Source organism: Maniola jurtina, chromosome 15, assembly GCF_905333055.1.
Source record: "Maniola jurtina chromosome 15, ilManJurt1.1, whole genome shotgun sequence".
Lineage (NCBI taxonomy): Eukaryota > Metazoa > Arthropoda > Insecta > Lepidoptera > Nymphalidae > Maniola > Maniola jurtina.
This window is the reverse complement of record NC_060043.1, coordinates 248,714-271,214: the sequence shown is the minus strand read 5'-3', so window position 1 is coordinate 271,214 and position 22,501 is coordinate 248,714. Positions and strand designations below refer to the sequence as shown.

Sequence of the window (22,501 nt, the reverse complement as noted above, 5' to 3'; positions counted from 1 at the left end):
ATCGTACCTACTACCCAAGCAAAACTGCACTCTATTTTTAAGACAGTAGGATTCAAATTGATATTTTCAGTTCAAATTTGCCTACTAACCATTCGCCGCAGTAGATAACGGTATATTTGTATGTTTCGTTGTAAGTATAATATTTGAACAAGGGCTGTGATTGCGCCATAAATTATTAGTTCTGAATTGTTATTATAATCTTGTATCAGATGTAGACTCCGGTAGGAATAAGATAACAGTAAATTAAATAAGATATTATAATAATTATTTTTATCACAGCACTAAATGTGATCCTCCATGAACGCAAATATTTAATTATCTCATTGTTATCATATAAAAAAAAAACAAAAATTCACAGAATGCCCGACTGATCTATGTTTATAACAATACAGAAATAACAGAAACAACAACAAAAAAAAAGAACACATTTGAAGCAGTTCAGTCAGTTCCTTTTGTTTAAAAAAAACATTGAAATTCAATTAGAAAATAGTTTCGATTCTGATTGGTTGGCGACTCGAAATGGTTATCGCCCACTGAGATTTTTGTCTCTATCATTTGTGCGGAATTACGTAACAGAGAGAGCGCTATACTAACTTCTTTCGAAGGGTAGATTATAGCCATAAAGTTGTAAGCAAAAGAGCTACAGCCCACAAAATTATTGTTTGAATGACCTGTCTAGTCAGTGAATACCTAGTACAAAAAGGTCGAGAGTTATTAAATTAGTAAATAAAACCAAAAAACTGTATAGTGTAAATTTATTTACTTATTTATTCAATAATATTTAAAAGGTTCATTTAAGTTCTTGTAAAATGCTTATAGGTACTTATACAATAAAAACATTTCATCGTAACTTGTAAAGCTTTTCTTCGGAAGATCTGTTAAAGGAAGACAGACTGATATAGCTTGTTACACATAAAGTCACGGAAGTTGATACTATGTTTCCTAAATGACGAACATAAAGGCAAACATGACATATTGTGGAAAAAGATAATTTTTTTCTTTTTCTTCTTAGTATAAGATTTTAATTTAATAAATTCGAGAGAAAAACATAATAACATCAAATTAAAATCAACCTAAAGTATTTGATTTAAAGTAAAAAATTCAGTACCACCGATTTTAAAGCCTTGCGAAATTAAAATCGATGGTGCTGGATTTTAAACTTGAAATCGAAGGCCTTGAGGTCCATTTTGATCTGACGCTATTGTTTTGAATGCTGGTGAAATGAAATCTCATACTAAGCACACAAAAATGAGCTTTTACTAAAAGCTACGAAATCTAAATTGCGTCAGAATGTAAAGGTGCATTTACACATTCGCATGAGAAGGTGCGACGAGTAGTGAACCAGGAGGAGATTTGTTTATTCGACTCCGGTTTCGTCTCGCAACCCTGCAATGGCGTGATTATTCGCGACATGTCGATGACAATAACCGCCACGATGGTGAATATGTGAATGCACGGTAACGCCTGACACATCTACCTCCACTTCCTTTATCAACTTACGTGACGTGTACATACATTATATACAAATACAGTTAATAATATTTATCTACTCTCGTATCTTAAAATCCTGATTATGAAATCAAAATGTGCCATATATTGGCATACTTTAATCACAGAATTCTATAAAAAAAAAATCATTATGAAACTATTTTGGCAGCAAAATCAAGAAAAAGATATGACAAATGTCACCAAGATTTTATGGTCTGGTTATAAAGATATGAGTTTAGATATAATAGTGTATGAAATTCTAAATAATTAGGTATTAAAACACTCGTGTGATAATATTAAAAACTCGCGTGGCGACTCGTTCTTTGCATACACACACTCGTGTTTTAATTACCTCTAATATGTAACCGTTTCATAGTATACTTATATTTTTATACTAAGGCACTTACTGGCAAGATCTATATTATAATCTAAAATATAGATTAAATAATGTAAATATTTTCAGAATATTCGTATTTGAGTCAGTCTTAAATATAATAAAAAGATGTAAAGTTAAAAATTACCATTAATTTAATAACTAAGTATGTATTTATTTGTATAGTGTTGGAAGACCATAAGTTCTAATGGAATAATCTTGGAAGACCATGAACACTAATGAGATAGTATCACAAAAATCTGGAAGACGAGTTTGATATTTAGTCCAGCAGTGAGGACAGGGTTTTGACCAGATCAGTCAGATAAAACCCATATCTAATACAAATCTTAAAACTTTTTTAAGGTAAGCTTTGATTTGTATACATAGGAAGTATTCGTCACTGCTCAGCCATTTAAAAAAAAGAATTTGTAAGTTCAAAAGTACTCGTAAAAGTTTAATTAAATAAAAAATATTATGAAATTGATTTTCACTAACATCGGGACGTAACGTATCGTATCTATTTGTTAGTTTATTCAATAAATTGTGATTGTCATCTTGTTATAACCTAGTTTTGTATTACATATTATTTACAAAATATATTGGTCTTTAACACACATTACCTATGTAAAATCATGCAACATTTGGTGTAAACTGTACAAAAAAACTGTAACACATTATAATAGATTCGTTGCAAAACTTAAATTAGTTAAACAATAAAATAATTTAATTATTTTATTAATATACTACGTCTGTCTGTAATACACACCAACCTAATACTACACATTAATAGAACAAAAGTTTGAGATATACGTTAAAAATAATACTGGAAATATTTAGCTGATAAATGCAGATCTTTTCCAGTCTAGTTTTCTTAATGAAACTTCTTTAGTCTGAAATATTGAAAGGACAAAGTATCCATAACCTTTGGAAATATAACTTCGTTTTGTGAAGTCGGTAAAAGTTAAAACTATGTGATACTTCCGTAAAAGATCGAAAACTCACTTTTCATAACGTTACAAAAATCATGTTACATACAAGGATGTGGGAAATGCCTATAAGTTAAAGGACCATGTCATAATTGTTGGAGAACTAAGGAATGTTAGTAGTGTTGAGCATGTGGAGGTAACCATCACTCGTTCTGTTTCACGCAGCAACTTCGAGAGGTGGGCAGCGGATGCGGCGGCAGATGGGTATACCGCTCAGCATGTCAATGCTGGCCCAATGCAGATACCGAATATAATACCGAATATTGAAAAGTATTTAAGTGAAAGCTACATGTACATGTTGTAAGTGTCGGAAAGGTCACTGTGGTAAGGAATGTTAGTGGTGTGGAGGCAAGCATCACTCGTTGTCAGTTTCGCGCAGCAGCCTGGAGAGGTGGGCCAGCAGCCTGGGCAGCGGACGCGGCGGGTGCGGCGGCAGGTAGTGCTGCGGCGCGGCGGGCGGCGGCGGCACGCGCCACGCCACCACGTGCTCGCGCCCCGTCGTCTGCGACGCGCTCACCGTGAACAGCACGCGCCGCTCCCACGCCGCGCGCAGTGCCGACAACACCTAAACATCATGGTGTTATTCAAGCGGCGGACCAACAAATTCCTGGAAGGCCGGCAACGCATCGGCGGTACCTCTGATGCTGCAAATGTTCATGGGCGGCGGTAATCACTTAACACCAGGTGACTCGCCAGCTCGTTTGCTTGCTATTTTTAATTTTTATAATAATATTTATATCATAAAAAAGATGACGACATTTTTAAACGCCATCAGAGTGGTGAGACAGCCCACAGAATCGTAGCTATACTCGGTTTCGCTTAGGGGTTGTTGCTCACATGAGTGAGTGGAACGTGAGATGTGGAAGCGTTAGTTCGTGATATTCCCTATTTTCATCACCATTCTCCTCAATCGCCACCCTATTAATTATAGAAGCCACTTTAATTTTTTTTTAATTCCCAAATCACAGTAAAGTTACAGGTTTAAATACGACCCGAAGTATATTACCTCTCTGCCCAAAGGTGTGTCCGGCAACAGCGAGTGTCGGGGGAAGCCCACGGCGTAGTAGGGCGCGCCCGGCATCGGGTGTCGCGGGCCTTGTCTGCCGGACTGGAAACTGTAATAAAGTCAAAGTCAAAATCATTTATTCAAGATATTCAATAGACACTGTGTGTATGAAAATCGACGCCCTATATCCATTATATATATCGATATCCGGCTCAAAGGACTAAAACTATGTTAAGAATAAGTAGCTAATGGACGGTCAGTGTTTCACAGTCGTCGCTCGCGACCCGATGCGAGTGCACGTATGCGCGGCTACCGGGTTTTAATCGTTTCGCAGTGAGTAGGTAATCTAATTACCTGACTCCGCGTGAATTATGACTGACCAAGGGGTCATCACAATTAACGAGTTTTTGGCATTTTGTCAAAACAAAATGGACATTATGGACGAACTTAGTATAGTGCAAATTTGTGCTTCTAACTTCACTGACGAGGAAGTAGAAGCTGGCAAGACGAATCTTTTTAACGCTCTCGCAGGTGAGGGACTTAAATTCATTCAACGGAAGGGTGAAGATAAGCGGAAGAAAAACATCCGTGATGTCCTCAAAGTGTTTCACGAGATCAAGCCGGAGCTGCAGCCTACCTACGTCGCGAAAGACCTAAACCGACTTCCACCTGTGTCTTTTGACCACGTGGATGTGACACGGCTGTTGAAAGATATTCTTATTTTAAAGACAGAGCTTCAACATCTACGTAATGATTCAATTTCTAAATTAGAGATTGATAACTTGAAGACGAGTATTGTTTCGGAGGTATGTTCTCGCATCGGGCCATCTTCTGACACACGAAAAGAACCTATACACTCACGCAGTAAGATTGAAAATGCCGGACAAGGGACGAAGCGGCCAAACGCGGCTGACAAGAATCGTGCGCCCACCTCGCCCCCCGCGCCGAGGCGCAAGCGCTCTGACTCACTGGTCACTGTCGCATCGCCGCCGTCTTACCGTGATATTGCAAGTCGAACGGTGACGCAACGTGTGAATGTCAACCCTATGCGTACGGGCGATAAAGCTGTAAATGCACATGATGACGACGGATTCACACTTTTTGTGAATAATAGAAAAAAACGGCAGCTACGTAATAGCAACAAATGTGGCACTGCGACCGATCCTAGTAAACTAAAAGTAGCTCAGTTACCCGAGGCCATCTATTTGTCGAGACTGGAGACTACGTGTACTGTTGAGCACGTCAAGGAGCACATAGAATCTAAGGGAGCACAAGCTATTGACGTTTTGATGTTACCCCAAAGGAAAGAATTAGATTTTAGGTCCTTTAAGATCATCGTTGCGAAACAGAACCTAGATACATTTTTAAGCACGGAGTTCTGGCCTGCAGACTTGGTTTTTAGGAAGTTTAGAGAACGTTTTTCTAACGTAATTAAAACAAATTAATATGGATAGTACACCAAATAAGATAAAAATGATTACGTTTAATTGTAAGAATATCAAGACGTCGATGCAACAAATACGGGATTTGTGTGGTGTGGCGGATCTAGTCGCCCTACAGGAGACCTGGCTTTTGCCGCATGACCTCGGCATGTTGGATACCATTGATAAGGATTTTAGCTGTGTGGCAAGGTCTTCGGTGGACCTCTCTGCGGGAGTCCTGAGGGGCCGTCCCTACGGCGGTCTCGCGCTGCTCTGGAGAAAGTCTAAGTTCCCTAACGTGTCTATTGTGAACTGCTCTAGTGATAGGGTGATAGCTATTCGAGTGGCCAATGGTGCACAGCCATTTATGGTGTTTAGTGTATACCTACCAACTGATAAGCAGGATAACGTTCCCGAATTTACAGACTGCCTGGCGCGGGTGAGTGCCATAATCGAGGAAAATGACATTCCACTAGTTTATATTTTAGGTGATTATAATGCTCACCCTAGTGCCAACTTTGGAATTCAATTATTGACTTTTTGTGAAGAGCAAGAACTTTTATGTGCGGACATTGACGAGTTAGGTATAAACTCGGACACACATACGTTTGTTAGTGACGCGCACGGCTCTCGTAGGTGGTTGGACCATTGCGTTACGACTCAGGCGGCGCGCGACACTATTGTGTCTATCGATGTTATGTACGGAGTGTACACGTCCGACCACCTGCCATTGTGCGTAGAGTGTAAGATCGACCTCTGTGGTGGTCTAAACCCAAGCGAGAGCCGGGCACTGACTCATAATTATAAGATACGTTGGGGGAACAGAAATGCTAGTCAAATAGATGGTTATTACGAATACTGTAAGTGTGAACTTGAGAAGGTGAATACGTATGAATGTATAAGTTGTATAAATATGTGTAGTAGTTGTGTAAGTAGCGATAGTGACGACTGTTTTAAAAATATTGACGAATATTATGATAGGATTATTAATGTTTTACAAGTATGTGCCGTTAAATGTTCAAATGTGCGTCCTTCCATAAATAAAAATCGTAAGCCTGTAACCGGATGGAACCTCCATGTCAGGGAGAGTCACCGAGCGGCTCGCCTTGATTATAAATGCTGGTTAGTGACTGGCAAGCCGTCCACGGGGTATATATATGACAGAATGGTGGGCAGTAGAAAAGTATTTAAAAATAAAGTGAAATGGTGTGTTCGTAATGAGGAAATGATTAAGATGGACATACTAGCTATGTATAGAAGGGAGAAAATTTTTCCGAAATTTTGGACTGCAACAAAAAAATTGCAGCACAAACAATGCCTGCCTGTATCCGTGGATGGCTTGCAGGAGCCCAGAGAAATAGCAGAATTATTCGCCTCGAAGTTCAAAATACACTCGATGTCAGCACAAAGCCCGCAGACGGCAACTCGCCCTGTCGTTGCTGTGCAACCAGTGGTGCAGTTCACAGTCGACGATGTAGCCAAGGCAGTACGTGGAATGAAGCGAGGCAAGTCTCCTGGCCATGACGATCTTAGTATAGAGCACATTCTATATGCGGGTGAAGTCCTATGGTCCAAGCTATGTGTGCTTTACAATTTATGTATGAAGCATGCATACCTTCCTGATCCTCTCATGAAGACAGTAGTCGTGCCCATCGTCAAGTGCAAAACAGGAGACTTGGGCTCGTCTAACAACTATAGGCCTATTTCTCTGGGCACCATAGTGGGCAAGGTGTTTGAGCGCCTGTTGCAGCCCGAACTGCTGCAGAAGGTGTGTATAGATGACGCACAGTTTGGCTTCCGTCCCGGTGTCTCAACAGACTCGGCCATCGTCAGCCTCAAGCACACGGTTGACTATTATGTCAGCCGTAACACGTCAGTTTACGCTTGCTTTCTGGATCTGAGCCGCGCTTTTGATCTAGTGAATTATGAAATCCTCTGGAGCAAATTGCGCGGCTCAGGTGTCCCTAAATCAGTGGTAGAGGTGTTGAGATACTGGTATGGGGGACAAACAAATCACGTAAGGTGGGGCGACACGACCTCTGATGCCTACAGATCAGAGTGCGGGGTTCGTCAGGGCGGACTGACCTCTCCGGATCTTTTTAATGTGTACGTCAATGACTTGATCGGAGGCCTGAGGAGCACTGGAGTCGGCTGCCATATCGATGGTGTTTGCTTTAACAACCTGAGCTATGCGGACGACATGGTGCTCCTTAGCCCGTCGGTCAAAGGTCTCAGAAAGTTACTGTCAGTCTGTGAGAATTATGCTAAATCTCACGGACTGAAGTACAATGTCTTGAAGACTGAAATGTTGATTTTTAAAGCAGGGAAGGGTCCGGAGAGGATTCCCGAAGTGTTTTTGGACGGGACAGCGGTTCGGGTCGTTGGGCAGTTCAAATATCTTGGCCACATCGTCACTGACGATCGTAAGGACGATCTTGACATGGAGCGAGAAAGGCGGGCATTGTCGGTTCGGTGCAACATGCTCGCGCGCAGATTTTCTAAATGCAGTACAGAAGTAAAGGGCACCCTCTTCAGGGCTTACTGCCAGTGTTTTTATACCTGTCAGTTATGGTACCGGTACAAGAGGGCGTCCTTCAGCACCATAAGGGTGCAATATAATGATGCATACCGCATCCTTATGAAGCTTCCAAGATACTGCAGCGCATCGAGCATGTTCGCCGAGGCGGGAATGCCCGATTTCTTTGCTGTTATCAGGACGCGGATATCTTCCTTCTGGGAAAGATTGCGTGGCTCTGATAACAGCATCCTCCAGGTGGTAGGCCAGGACCTACGCAGTCCAATGATAGCACATTGGAGGTTGATGCATCGAGATTCAAACAGAAAATAGCTCAAAATTGCTCACCTCCAGTGTGCTATTTTGAATTTAATTTAGATAATGTTAATATTATTATAAATTATTATTTCTTCTTTTTTGTATACTTTTTTGGGTTTTTACCCTAAATAAAGAAATTATTATATTATTATTATTATTAAATGTCATCACTTACCAGGATCCAAGTACTCCGCTGAAAATGGGTTCCCCTTATATCATCGGCGCGCGTTCCTACCGCCGCAGAAGAACCAAAATACCCAACATAGCTCCACGGGTTGCAAAGCTGAAGTGGCAATGGGCAGACTTCATAGTTCAAAAAAACGATAAACGTCGGGGTGCCAAGATGCTAAAATGGCACCTCGCCACACAGACTAGGTGGACGATATCTAAGAGTCTGTGGAAGTAGCTGTATGGCGGCGGCACAAGACCGTGGCGTGTGGAAGTCCCTACAAGACCTATGTGGAGCAGTAGACGTCTATCGCATACAAGTGAGGCTTACTTGTAGGTGACGAGTATAGAGGCGGTGTCGGGCGGGTGTCCGGGCAGGCAGGCGGGCTGGCGGCGCCACGCCATGGAGCCGGGCGGCTGCTCGCCGAACACGCGCGGCGAGCGGCGCCCGAACTCGTGCCCGCACACGATGCACTCGATGTACGCGCTCTCCTGCACACCCAACATTCCACATTACACACACTACACTCATGTTTCTCTGGCTGGACTTAGCTGGACCTGGCGTCCTTACTTCCACCTGCTACTGAGAGTTTCCGACAAAAACCCAAGACTCAGCTGCTAGGTACTAGACCAGCAGGGTGATTCAGAACACTCCATTCCGTAAGTTATCGTACGATAAGATGAATTTTTCAATTGAAAATACATCTTACACTATGCTGTGTCTCTATGAAAAAACCCATCCAGGGTCCCCGGATGGGTTCGAAACTAAATACGTAAGTATAGTCTAGAAAATACTTATAATGGAAATCACTCAAGAAAGTTTAAACGTTAAAACAAAGGACAAACATCGAAAAACCTAAAAAACAGAAGCTTTGCTGAATCAGCTCTAAAATGTCAACTCACCCCTCGCTCCCTCAGTCGGTCGAGATGCGCGCGCAGACACCTGAGATGCAGCACGTGGTGGCACGCGAGCGCCACCACGCGCACGTGCTGCGCGCGCGAGTCCGCCAGCGGGCGCGCGCACACCCAGCACAGCGCACCCCACTGTGGGGACACCTCCGACACCCAGCGCCACACCTCCTCCTCCCCCTCCTCCTCCATCCCCTCCCACGTCTCCCCGTCCCCCTCCGTCGGGTCCCCCTCGCTCTCCGACGTCCCCGATATACCGAGGGTTAGATCGTGTAAGTCGGAACTCAGTTTGCACTCTGTTGTAGTGGTGTCAAAAAATAATTTATCTATAATACATATTCAATATAAAAAAATATTCAGGATATTAGATATTCCTTAAGCCCCATATTTAATATAAAATTTTTAAAGCAATACATTTTCTATTAGTAATTGCTTTTAAATTTGACGAGGCGTTTGCCAAAGATAGACCTACGATCTACGTCACACGATATCAGTAGCGAATATCATACGCGATAAAATATTATATTCTATCGCTACGCGTTGGTTTTTAATTCGTTTGGAATATCGCCCCTCGGTAGTTTCATTTATCAAAAAGATTCTTTCGATTTTGCTATTCAATCAGGACAGTAGTTTTATTTATTTGTGAACTTGGTTGTGGGTGAATACTGAATGTAAATAATAGAACCGTTTTTCCCCCGAAGGGTAAAAAACGGATATTTAGGTTTCAGCCGTAGCTTGAACCACATGTGGGAGATTACCCTTCCAATATCCGTCGTCAACACCTTCTATCTCTTTCGCACACTAGGTAAATCCGTGATGTCTTGACTATACCTGTCCTTGTCTGTTATGAATGAATGGAATGCCTAGCCAGGCAGCGCGCGGTGGCCGTCTTCTTCAGTACCTTGAGCAATGAGCCGGCAAGGCCCTTAGGTGTGGTTCAAGCTACGGCTGAAACCTAAATATCCGTTTTTTACCCTTCGGGGGAAAAACGGTTCTATTTAGGTGTTCGAGCCTACGCTTGAACCACATGTGAGACGTGTTTATTATCTGCCGGCGCTGCCTGACTAGTCGTAGTGCATGACACTCGATATATCAAGACTAGTGCTAAGCGTACTGTGACTCTTAATTTATGAAACGATATCTGATACAGAAAAATATAACAGTAATTCATTATTATTTACGATAACTATGAACGTTTATTACAAAATAACATAACTGTTTACCAAAATTAATTTAGATCACGACAGTACATAATAATATAAAATATCATCAACAGAACAGACTTTCCCAAAGTTAACGTAATTGCTTTGATTGATAAGTTAAGTAACATATGCGTAATTGAAACATTCGATAGCGATTCATACCATTATTATTTATTAGCTACGCAATCGGCGTAAAGTTTATACTTATAATATTTGGATTGCAGCTACAGTTTGGTTTTATCTCTTTGAAATAATGGAGAAGTAAAGTGTTTCTGGATCGCCAATTTTCCCTTTCCGGAATTCCGTCAATATCACAATGCATACCAAGTACCAACCCAGTTGTAAGTCGCAACTACTGCCCTAAAGCTGCCTACTATTGGAGATATGCCAACTTCTTTAAATAATGTTTTGATCCATCCTGCGATCACAGTTCGGAGGCATTCTTGACTCTTCCCCACGTAATAATGAACAGGCTATCCAAGCACGCTGTGTTACGGCGTAACTATCTTTGAAATAGAAATGGTTTTCTTGAACCAAAAAGACTAGATCTAATCGATTATCTGAATTGGTTTCTATCTTTTTCAGTAACCAACTTGACTGTCTGTATGATGCCGAATCAGGTTTAGAGCCAAACTTAGGCCAGAATATTATTTTATACCCCTTGTCTTCGAAGTCATCCTTTCAGATAGAAGTGTTAAATGGTGGACTCTTCTTTTCGCAGAAAGAACAGAAGGAGCACCGAAGTGTGTATTGATACTGCAAACAGGCTCTTGTAATCAAATTGGTATGAATGTAAAAATGTTAGCAAGTCTTCTGCTGAGCATGAAGCAGATTTTTTTTTTTTTTTTTTTGCAAAGATACCTTTCAGTATTTGCCTAACCAGGGGATGAGAACTGAGCTCGGAGGAACTTACAAGGTTTCCGGAGTTTGCCACAACCAACTTGTGAACTGCTATGGTCCTGGGCGCCAGCTTTATAACTTCATAAAGGTAACACCAGTACCTAGCCAAAACTTGTGGACTAGGGTCATCTGCGAGGATGTCCCTCGATTGTACCTGCAGCATCTTAACCAGATTGGTCTATAGGTTTTCAGAAACGATAACCTCCAGATAATTCCCACAGCTTAACTGCCTCCTCTGACCAATATACTATCTGTTTGGACGCACCAACCAAGCCGCCAACTCCAAGTGTTCCAGTCCTTGAAGAGCACAATTTGTGCGGAAATCTATTAGATTTTAGCGCAGGGGTGGCTTTTCTTTCCTTTGGTCTAGTTCTGGTTTCCCGAATACTCTGTTCCACTGTACTTCTGACTTAAGTGGCGAACTATTCGTGGAATTAACGCTGGTGGCGGAAATATCCACCCCAAGTTATACTTTCACTGCCACTGAATGCTTCGCAAAATTGGCTCTCTGTATCGGTCAAATCTTCGCTGACTTGCTTCAGAACAACTGCTGACCTTCTCGTGGCAGAGAGATCTCTGGTATTTCATATTCCTGGGATATCCCCGAGAGACCTCTTATATTGAGGTGTCATTCTGGTAAAACTCTCTCTCTCTCTTGACAACCTGTCCGCTATTCCGTTGTACAGACCCCGGTATATAACGAAATATGATGTGACAATTCATTACATCGCATAATTCTAGAATTTGTATCACAGCATTCAATAACTTTGTCCATTTGGTGCCACCATGTTTGTTTATATAAACCACGCTCGTTCAATTGTCCGATTGCAACATTAGCGTTTTGTGGGAAATTTTGGGCCCTAGTGTTCGAAGGGCTTCGTATACACCCCATAATTCCTTTAGGTTGCTGTGCCATTTCCTTTGATAGGGGGCCTACTTCCGCCACAGGTGACGACTGTTTGCTATGGCACCCCAGTCTTTCTCTGCTGCATCTTCTAGTATCAGTAGTAGCATCTGTAGTAACAAAGATTGATGGATCTTGATAATGGATCGGTAATGTTTTGTGCATATGTTTTAGCCACCTTTCCAGATGTTCTTGCACAGCATCTGGAATCGGATGCCTCTGATGCGGCCGAGTTGTTTTAGTAAGCGAGATGATTTCTGAATTAGGTGGCAATGAAGTCGACCCAGAGGGACTGTGATTGATGCGAAATTTAGTTTGCCCAGATTTATTCTTTATTTATTTATTTGCATTCATGTCTTACATCATAAAACATACATATATTATAATATTACAACATGAAGCCCCGTCAGGGCGCTGCAAAGTATAACATTGAAAAATACCTAGTTAATTAATCAATCTTAAAAGAGTATTGATAAATAACAAATGCATTAAGCAACAAGTGCATTACAAAATTACTATAGAAACTTTGATATTTATTTTGGCATTGTGCCGACTCCATCGAGCTTTTTCTTGAAGATCCTGACTTCAACACTTCTGAAACTCTTGCATTTTCGGTGTCAAAACACCCTTTCACATTCAAATTCAAAATATTTTTATTCAATTAGACTTTTACAAGTACTTTTGAACCATCAATGGTTGAGTTTCGATGAGTGTTCCAGGTAATACCCCCCGGATATTCTATGCTGAACGAAGCCTTTATCGAAGGTTTCGTTTGATTGATCTGCCATCCCAGGCTATTTAAATATTCTGTAGCAATTGTAACTTGTTGTTCCAGGATTATCGGATCTTAGTCAATAAACAGAAAATCGTCGAGATATACTATTACCCGGATGACTTTTTGACGAATCTACTGGCCCACCCAGTTCGTAATATTGACAAACGCTGAAGGGGCACTCGCTAATCCGAAAGGTAGACAAGTCATCTCGTATATTTTCTCCTGTTACAAGAGTGACAAGTATCGACGATGATTTTGATTGGTGGGCACATGAAAATATGCCTTCGAAAGGTCGGTTCATCATGAAATCTCCTTTACCCAAATGAATCTAACTATTGCTGCGTTATCAGGCGAAATTTCAGGGCTAATATATAATCGTTGAGCCTTCTCAAGTTGAGTATCGGCCCATGACCTCCATCTGTCTTTTTCCTCAGGAACATTGCTAACAAGAAACCTGACTGATGTAAGGTCCGGGATTTTAACATTCCCGTATTTCTACAGACGTTTCTGCAGATGCCTGTGTCTGCTAACTCTGAGCGTTTATTCGAGAAAATTTCGCTAAGGGGGAAGTATTCTTGAACGGAATTCTGTAGCCATTTAATATTTTTAAAAGATTCACTGGCGCCTTTTCCCACAGATTCACGAAATTGGCTAGGCATCCTGCGGTGAGGAAGTCATTTCCCTCCTTTCCCCTGCTATGTTGTGTAAGGAAAGGGTCTTTAATGACACCCCCTATGTTATACGGCGGATCTCTTTTAGTGGTGTTTCGTGAATTACGAAATCTATAGTGAGCCGGTTGAGAGGTTTTCGGTTTCGCCGTTTTGTTCGTGTATGGCTTTTCCTTATTAGGAAAGAGTTTATGCATACCTTCCAACTCTTTTACGACCTCTGTTGGGGATTCTTCTTTGAACAGATGAGTTCCTGATGGGGGGAGGGGGGATATTGTGCAGGTTACCCCTGAACTAATAGGTTTATGGGTCTCTCTCTGTTTTATTATTTCTGCTCAATGACCACATACGTATCGCAGAAGGGCATTCGAGTTTTCCCTGAATTCGGAATTTGCTGCAACAAAATCGCGGCCCACCACATTTTTCTAGAATCTCAACTGATTCCCAACTGGAGTTATTGGTGCCAACTGCCCGGAGATTGTTAGGTTTTAAAGAAGTAAATACTGTTGTCGCTTGGAACTACTTTTGGACGTCCGCATATCTCACGTTACAGCAACTAGTCTTACCTAGTCTATGGCAATTCAAACCATGCTTTACGGCCGGAGGATCTGCTTGCGCAACCTTAGGTTCTTGTTCTACGGTGGTTGGCGCAAAATCAAAAACGGTAAGATTAATGTTCTTGTCTTCCGTCAAACTCGCTAGTTCCTCTGCGATTCAGCAACCCTTCTTCGAAGATTATCTTCTTCAGTTTCGCGGTTGTTAGACCAATGGGGAGAAGCTTCGCTTCCCTGGACCTGGTCGTTTTCCTCCTCTTCTGATTGTGTACTGTCCGACGCAACGCTCTGCTGCTGGTTTTGTGTAATAGTTATGATATATTTGTTTTGCTCTGTCTGCGAGCTAAGTACTTTGTTAAACAATGACATTTACCGACTCAGCACGGAAGCGAAATGTTCGCCACTACCTTGCGTTAGTGTGTCATAGGACTGTGAACGAGCAGATGAGCTCAAGACGTTTGTGCAAGCTCTACGCTTTGCTGCGCTATGATGCACTTCGGCAGGAATCACCAACGATCGTTTCGTAGCCGTAGAGGGGCATCTTATTTCCGTTTGTAGACTGAAATGCTCCAACTCTGAAGAAGCTTCCCGCTTTTTTTGTGAGTTTCAGCTTTAGCTCCCTTACAGTGCTCATAAAGGCATCATAGTAAGAGGAAAGTATTTTCCCCATTAAGTTGTGTGGTGCATAGAGAAGAGCTCTTTCCAGAGGCCATTTGACATTACTTGTAGATGGGTTGAAAACTCGCGCTAGATCTACTGTAGGAATGGCAAACTTTAGCTTTGCCTCCATTACTGCCGGGCCTTGGTTGCCCCCAAACCATATGCGTCGCGTAAGCGTAGACGCAGCGTATACCAATGTATAGGAATTGTATGAGACATGGCATACCACTTGCGTGGCGTGAATCGTTCGCGTAGACGTAATGCGTGCAATTATGCCTACGGATTGACGCGCGTCACTACGCACGTGTCACGTGTACGTGCTTGGTGTTTTTATCTTCTACGCAATGTAGGTACTGCAGCAAGGAATCCCATTGACGTTAGTGCGCCCATGGTTCTGGAATTAGATGCGCAATTCAGTGATCTCGTCATTTCATAGAATACATTTAGTTTATCAGTGCTGCATTTTGTGAGACAATGGTCGTCACACTAAACGGAATGACATCGCAGTCGACACGACAGCCGTCTTTTCAGTTGAGACGACGCCGCCGTCCCATTTGATGCGACACGTGTGACGCGTCGCCTGAATTGGGACGTACCGTCGTACCACCGATGCGACGACGGCCGCCTCATTCTAGGCGACACCCGCCGTCTCGAACGAGGCGTCGGCCGTCGTACCATTTTAAGGTATTTACGAGTAATATGTGACTCGTTCGTCGCTGGGCCTTATGGCGCCGAGCGGTAAAATATTATCAACAATGGGCTTGAAAGCGCCGATCGGATAGTGCGCGTAATAATAATTACTTGAGTGACGTGTTGACTTCACGAATATCGAAAGCGTACTGAAGAAGACGGCCACCGCGCGCTGCCTGGCTAGGCATTCCATTCATTCATAACAGACAAGGACAGGTATAGTCAAGACATCACGGATTTACCTAGTGTGCGAAAGAGATAGAAGGTGTTGACGACGGATATTGGAAGGGTAATCTCCCACATGTGGTTCAAGCGTAGGCTCGAACACCTAAATATCATATTTCGATATTCGGAGTTGATATTATCACAGATTAGGTTAGTTACTTGATTTTGTAGATTTGTGACGCGCATATTTGTTATTATAGGTTAGGTACGTAAATTGTATTGGTCTTTTTGGAAATGTGTGTGTTTGTGTGGTCTCATGATGGAACCGGGTGGGCATAGTGGATTATATCCAGGGTCTCATGATGGAACTGGGAGGTAGCCATAGGAACCGAGTGTCTGTTATAGCTCCGGCGTGCTTGGAGCTTGGGTTGTTCGATTTTTGTATTAGTTTTAGCCGTGATGAAGGCTAAAATAAAAACTCGTTATTAAAACGATTTTTAAATAGGTAACTGGGTAAACTTATCTACTTTTTGTACCTTCTTGACATTTCTTTATCATTCCAATTGTTTTTAATTTTGCATAAATACGTAGGTAGGTATAGGTGCCTAGGTATTTAGAGTAAAATTATTACCATATACTATACGTCTTTCGGGATTTCTTTATTGTCATGCTTTTTAGGGTTCCGTATCTGAACCTGAAGGGTGCTAACAAGGAATACAGAATCTATTATTTATTTTTGTGAAGCTTGTAGGTACTTATTGAAGTAAAGGTTTACAAGTGCCTTTGAAATTTGTTGGTACTAGTATATCGTGTTAGGTACTATTTTTATTACTTGAGTGTTATTGAAATGGAGACCCGTGCTCAGTAGTGCGCCGGCGATAAGTTCTCACTTCTTTTTGATGATTCTTATAAAAAAAAAAATGAAAAGAAATAATTTAAGTATAAAAATACAAAATAAAAATTATTTGTTTTTTTAAAGTGATATAATATATTTCTACAGAACCTCCTACGACACCTCCCAGACGTCGCTTTTAAGGTGGTAATCTGTATAATGGTTCGCTAGGGGTGAAAGCAACAGAAAAACAGGTGCAAGTGATTCTCGACCTTATTGACGGTAACGAGAAAGTTGTTATTTTGTCATATTCTTGCTCAGTATCATTCATAGATTGCTAATATGTGGTTTTCTGAAATATGTCAATAAGGTTGAAAATCGTTTGCATGCAAGTTTCTGCTTGCGGCTTTTTTTTTTGATAGTTAATATATTTTAACGTAAAAAATATTCAATATTTTTCTGTAACAAACATTAATATTATGATATAGGAATCTAACCATATTTGACACCTCTACTCTGTTGACAACAGTTAAATTGAAGACAATTTGCTTATTGGTGAATAGCACAATAAGCAAATTTTCTTCAATTATGATAGTCACACAGCACAATCAGTAGCACAATCTATGATAGTCAACTAAATCAAAAGTTAAATCTTCTCACATTTTGGCAACTGGAAGAAATCCTTCTAGTAGAGATAAGTCATTCTTTGTACATGTCAAAATAATGTTAACAAGGAATACTTTATTTTTTTAATTGTTTTGATTTTATCTTATCTCAATTTCGACTAGAGAGATACTATAATTTTAAAGTTTAGATCGCTTCTAATAATATTACAAGAATGTTAAAAGTAACTAGCAGACACAGTTTAAAATTTAAATAATTTTTTCACAAATTAATATATTTTATAGTATGATTCCACATTCTCAAAGTGTAGTAATCACCTGTTTCAGCATACATAAATGGCAATAAAATGCAAGCTCACCCATATTCCTGTCGTGAGTGGAAACCAGTTGGTCTGAGTGGTGTTTAGGCGTGGGCTCGAACACATCGTCGCTTCCCGCACTGCAGTTGAGCAGTTCGCCCACTGACGCTTGCTGAAATACAAACATACGTGCATATTGCGTTTTGAACACATCAATGATATGTATATCTATACTAACCACGGCTACTTACTATACACCAACCACCCACGGCTTCGCTCCCGTGGTCTTGTTCCTTGCTATTCATTACAAAGGAAACATCAGAGCAAAATTTCAGAGTGCAAATGCAAATGCTTTAAAAAAAATCCTTACTTAGGGAGGATTTATGTAGATAAATCCTCCCTAAGTAAGGATTTTTTTTTAAATTCTATCTGAACAAAGCGGGGATGGTTTAGCTAGCAATCAAATTTTCTCATGCCTGATTTTTATTTGTTTTTCAATATATTCTTAATTCTTTAGATGCTCCTATGAAGTTAGTTCCATTTTCGCTTTATAATTCTTCGTAACAACTACGTGCTGCCACGAATCACTTAAAGGTGAGTAAGAAATGACCCCTATTTACGCTTAGTGTATTTTTACAGTGGTCATACAAATAGACAATTAAATTTATTAATAGGATTTTCGATCCCACCCTTGGATGCTCTCCTATCTCAAAATATGTACCTGCAAGCTCTCTTTGCTCTCGTGGCTGAGGTAGGTGGACACTGTGTCGACGCTGTGTCGCCGGCCGGACCTAGTGCTGCTACACTCAGTGTCGGTGTGTCGCTGCTCGTCCACACTTTGCTGCTGCTCCATCACTACTGCTGCTGTTTTGTTGTTGTTACCTGAACAAAGTGACTCAGTCTAGGACATGTTTCCTGGTTTTTGGTACACATTTTAAACCAACTGGGTTTCATCCCACTTCTGATGACAGACCACCAAGATACTGCAGAACTAATTTTATGATAATTTCAGTAATTGTATAGCAGCAAAACAATTTGTAAAAACTGTCTTATCTATACTTATACTAATATATAAAACACAGCTTCAGAAATACTTCATATTATACTATTCAATTTTATTTATTAGTATAGATGTCATACACTACTGAGCACGGGTCTTCCTCAGAAAGAGAGAGGTTGAAATAAAAGAATGCACACCAATGCTCGGGACTGTAATTATTTTTGTACATGGTGTATTATATTGTAAATCGAATCTTTGAAAAGAGCAACCAATGAGTTTCTTAATGGTTCTTCTGGGTAAGAAAGTCATTTTGAACTAGTAATTGCATTAAACAATTCAAAATTAATGATAAAAGTTTATTGAATAACAAAAAATTCCTATTCTAAGCAAAGATCACCTAGTCTGAAAGTAATAAAACAACTTACTACTAAATATATTAAGGTTGTGCAGAATCTGTCGAGCCAATCCTGGTTTCCTATCCTTGGGCGACGCACTCCTGGCTCCACACCTGTCTCTGGGCGGTGCAGATTTTGATGACTGTATTGATTTGGCAGACTGCATTGATTTGGCTGATTGTACAGATTTGGCAGATTGTATGGATTGTATGGACTGAATTGATTGCACTGAGTGTACACTGGAACCTGTGTGCTGTTGAGGTATTCTTGGTCTCCGACCTATGAACGAAAAAGTTTTACTAAAGGCTTATGTATATTAGTTCCAATATTTCTGTAAGCTTTTTGTCTTTGTGAGGCAAATGATAATAATTTATTCACATCAAATTGTGAAAATATGGAAATTCATTCACTGAGGATATTTAGGCTGCCATATCTCAAAAGAAAAAAGGAATTCTTATAGGATGACTTTGTTGTCTGTTTAAGGGAATCAAAAGCTATGGAGTACATCCTGTTGACAAAATGTCTTCAAACATAAGTAGGGAAAAATCTGGTAACCTGAAAATGGTTCCATCACAAAATAAATTGAAGTGTTATTTCTTATACAATGGTACGGAACCCTTCATGTGCGAGTCAGACTCGCACTTGTCCGATTTTTTATTTAATTATGATCTCGCTCACCGTCGACGTGCGGTCGGTCGGGAGGCGCGGGCGGCGGCGGCAGCGCGGCGCGAGGCGCGGGTGCGGGCGGCGGCTCTGACCTCACCAGTGGGTAGGGCGGGTGCGCGGCCCTACGCAACAGCCGCAATGCGCATCCCCGCGGCCCTCGCGCTGTCATACTGCACAGGCACAGCAGCCAGCCCTCCCATTGCACCGCCTCTGAGCCTACCGTCCACGATTCCTCCAGCCGACATTGCACCTGGATGTATCAGTGATCATATTGGTTTATTTGTGTGATTATGCTTGAACAGTTGTAGGACATGATATTGGGGCAGGTTCGGCCAGGTTGGGTAAGCTTCGCGGTGGCATTCATGAGGATTTCCCCACGTTAAAAATAAGGTTGGGTGAGCTTCAAAGCACAAGCAGAGTTTTTCTAAACCTTTGGGGAGGCAGAGGACGGGGCGCGGGTGAGCGGGGCGGCGACGCGCCGTCGACAGGACGTCACGGCGTGGACGTCACACTGCATGTATGACGTCACGTCAGGGTCCAGCCACACTTGGCGTGATTTCTCGAGCATTTGAAAAAAAATATCAAATGATTCTGTTGTCCAAGCGGTATTGAAACGTTTTCTTGACCAAAAGTAAAGTGGCCATTTTCATCTTTTCCACGATTTCGTTGTCCACTTTTGTAATTAAGCACAGAGCAAAGTCAATGTCAAAGTCACTTATTCAAATTGGGTATTATTTATACTTACTTTTTGATTGTCAAACAATAGTGGTGATAATTATGTTAACTTAAAACTAAAGCTACGAGGGTTTCAAACGCGCCCAAGTCTGAGAAGAGCGCCAACCGCGACTGCGCTATGTGACATCTTCTATATTAAATAATACTTATTTAACAACACATCCCGTCGCCATCCCGCCCCATCTGCTGCCTGCCGATTGCTTCACTTTCAATACAACAAAAAAAACTTAAGCCAGTTATTTCTAGGCAAGTTATCACAGTATATTCAATACCCACCTCCATAGGCAGGGGATCATATCGCAGTTCAGCGGCTCGCGGCGGGTCGGCGAGGCGCGCCCACTCCCAGCGCGCGCCGCGCCCGCCCGGCGACTGCACGCTGTAGCACGCGCGACGCACTGCACACTCGCCCACTCCTGCATTCATCATTACCCATATTATAAATGCGAAAGTGTTTGTTTGTTGGATTGCCCTTCAATCATGCCGCAACGGAGCAATGGATCGACGTGATTTTTGGCAAGGGTATACATATCTGGTGAGTGACACAGGCTACTTTTTATCAAAGTAAATCAAAGAGTTGGAGGAGGCCTATGCCCATGGACAAACTGAATGAAAAAGAAAAACAAACAAAACACCAGTGTCAAAATTATTTATTTGTTTAAATTATACACTGTACACAGCATTAATGTATAGCGTGTAATTTCAGTAAATAAAGGCTTTAAATTATTATTATAAATCAAAGAGTTCCCACAGGATTTTAAAAAACCTAAATCCACATGGACGAAGTTGTCAGCATCAGCTAGTATCCATATAATGTTACAAGTCCTAATTTAAAAATTAAAAACACTATTGCCCTGCTATAAAATGAACTATGTATAATTTTTTACATTTAAAAATGGCGCCATACAAAGACCTATTTGAATTTGAATTTTTACAGAAGTAGTGTACAGTATGTGGCACATAAATCACATTGCATCAGATACTAGAACCAAGTTGGATGAAGAATGTTACTAACTAAGATGCTTAGTAACCTATTATGGAGCATAAATGTCTGCCGCAGGCTAGGCAACTTTGTTACTAAACATTCTTCATCCAAGTATAGTTGTAAATGAATCAAGTTTTACCTGGTGTGTCTGAGCTCTGTGTGAGAGTGCGCAGGTTGACATAGTGTCCCTTGAGTGCGGGCTCCGCATCCGACAGCACAACTCGAGTCAGCTTCTTAGCATGGGCCCTCTCCAGGGTCCGTGCCACCCCGGGCGAGTGTGGCAGCCACTGTCCCTCGTGCTGCCACTCCCATACCACCACACAGTGCACGGACGACATTCCTCAACTGGGAAGGAAACTGTTTATGTAAGCTGATAGCAAGCAAACAATATGTGATAACAGTTTGTTGCTCTTTAGTCTTTAATGGACTACTAAGAAATAATACCTAACTTTGTGCGTATAGTCTTAGCTACTGAGGACTATACTTTGTTGACTAAAAATGTTCTACATGAACTTTCAAAAGTTTTGGTAAGTAGACACAAAATTGAAAGGATAAAAATATTAAACAAATTTAACGCACATACCACATCTTATTAGTTCCAATCAACTTTAACTCGATGCTTAGTAATCAATCAAGTCTTGTTAACACAATAATTCACCAACAATTCACTGTGGACACCAATAACAACAGTTACAAAACTTCTGTGTGATGAATAACTTTTGAGTTCCAACCAAATGCTTAGATCCTCAGGTAGACATTTAAAACGGAGCTTGTTATGGACTCGTTATTATATTATGTAAATCACAAGTTTTGTTTGTGAAAATGGGAACTCGAGAATCGAAATGAGTACATAAAATTAAAAATTAGAAAATGTCGCTTGACATATTATGACTCGTTTACTCGTTAGTCGTTTGGTCTTTTTTTCTGGTCACTTGGTCAGTCAGTTTTGTATTTGTCTGTGGTTACTTTTTTTTTTATATAAAGGCAGAACACGCAGTGCCACGCCTGCCAGCTAACACCAACACAGACGAAGTCCCTGTGGTGTGGTTACATGGACGTATTAGGTAGGTATATTATGTGTGGTTACTTGCCGTTGACACTTTTGACACTAGGTATTTGACGCTTTTTAAGAGAATCCACAGATTAAAACTGAAACTTTATGTCGAGTGTACACTCTTAGCGAGACAAGCTGATTCGCGTGACAGGACAACGCGATCGCTGCCTCGGTATTCCTATCCCAAGTCCCCTTGTAACTCGCAAGAGGTGA

The 22,501-nt window shown here is 41.2% G+C and overlaps 1 protein-coding gene across 2 annotated transcripts; it reads right to left on the bottom strand.

The window, feature by feature from the left end:
- Positions 1 to 743: 743 nt before the first annotated feature.
- LOC123872844 (protein deltex) lies at positions 744 to 22,133 on the bottom strand. Of its 2 annotated transcripts, none has more exons than XM_045917425.1 (11): positions 21,812 to 22,133; positions 21,374 to 21,579; positions 20,529 to 20,665; positions 19,530 to 19,767; positions 18,882 to 19,130; positions 18,178 to 18,338; positions 17,517 to 17,628; positions 9,179 to 9,480; positions 8,607 to 8,767; positions 3,854 to 3,962; positions 744 to 3,412 (listed from the first exon to the last, which is right to left on the bottom strand). In XM_045917425.1, the coding sequence occupies exons 2-11, from the start codon at positions 21,570 to 21,572 to the stop codon at positions 3,203 to 3,205; spliced, it is 1,878 nt and encodes a 625-aa protein (XP_045773381.1). In that variant the 5' UTR covers positions 21,573 to 21,579; positions 21,812 to 22,133; the 3' UTR covers positions 744 to 3,202. The 2 variants fall into 2 exon arrangements, with proteins under 2 accessions (XP_045773381.1, XP_045773382.1); XM_045917426.1 differs by having other exon boundaries at positions 21,818 to 22,133.
- Positions 22,134 to 22,501: the final 368 nt, after the last annotated feature.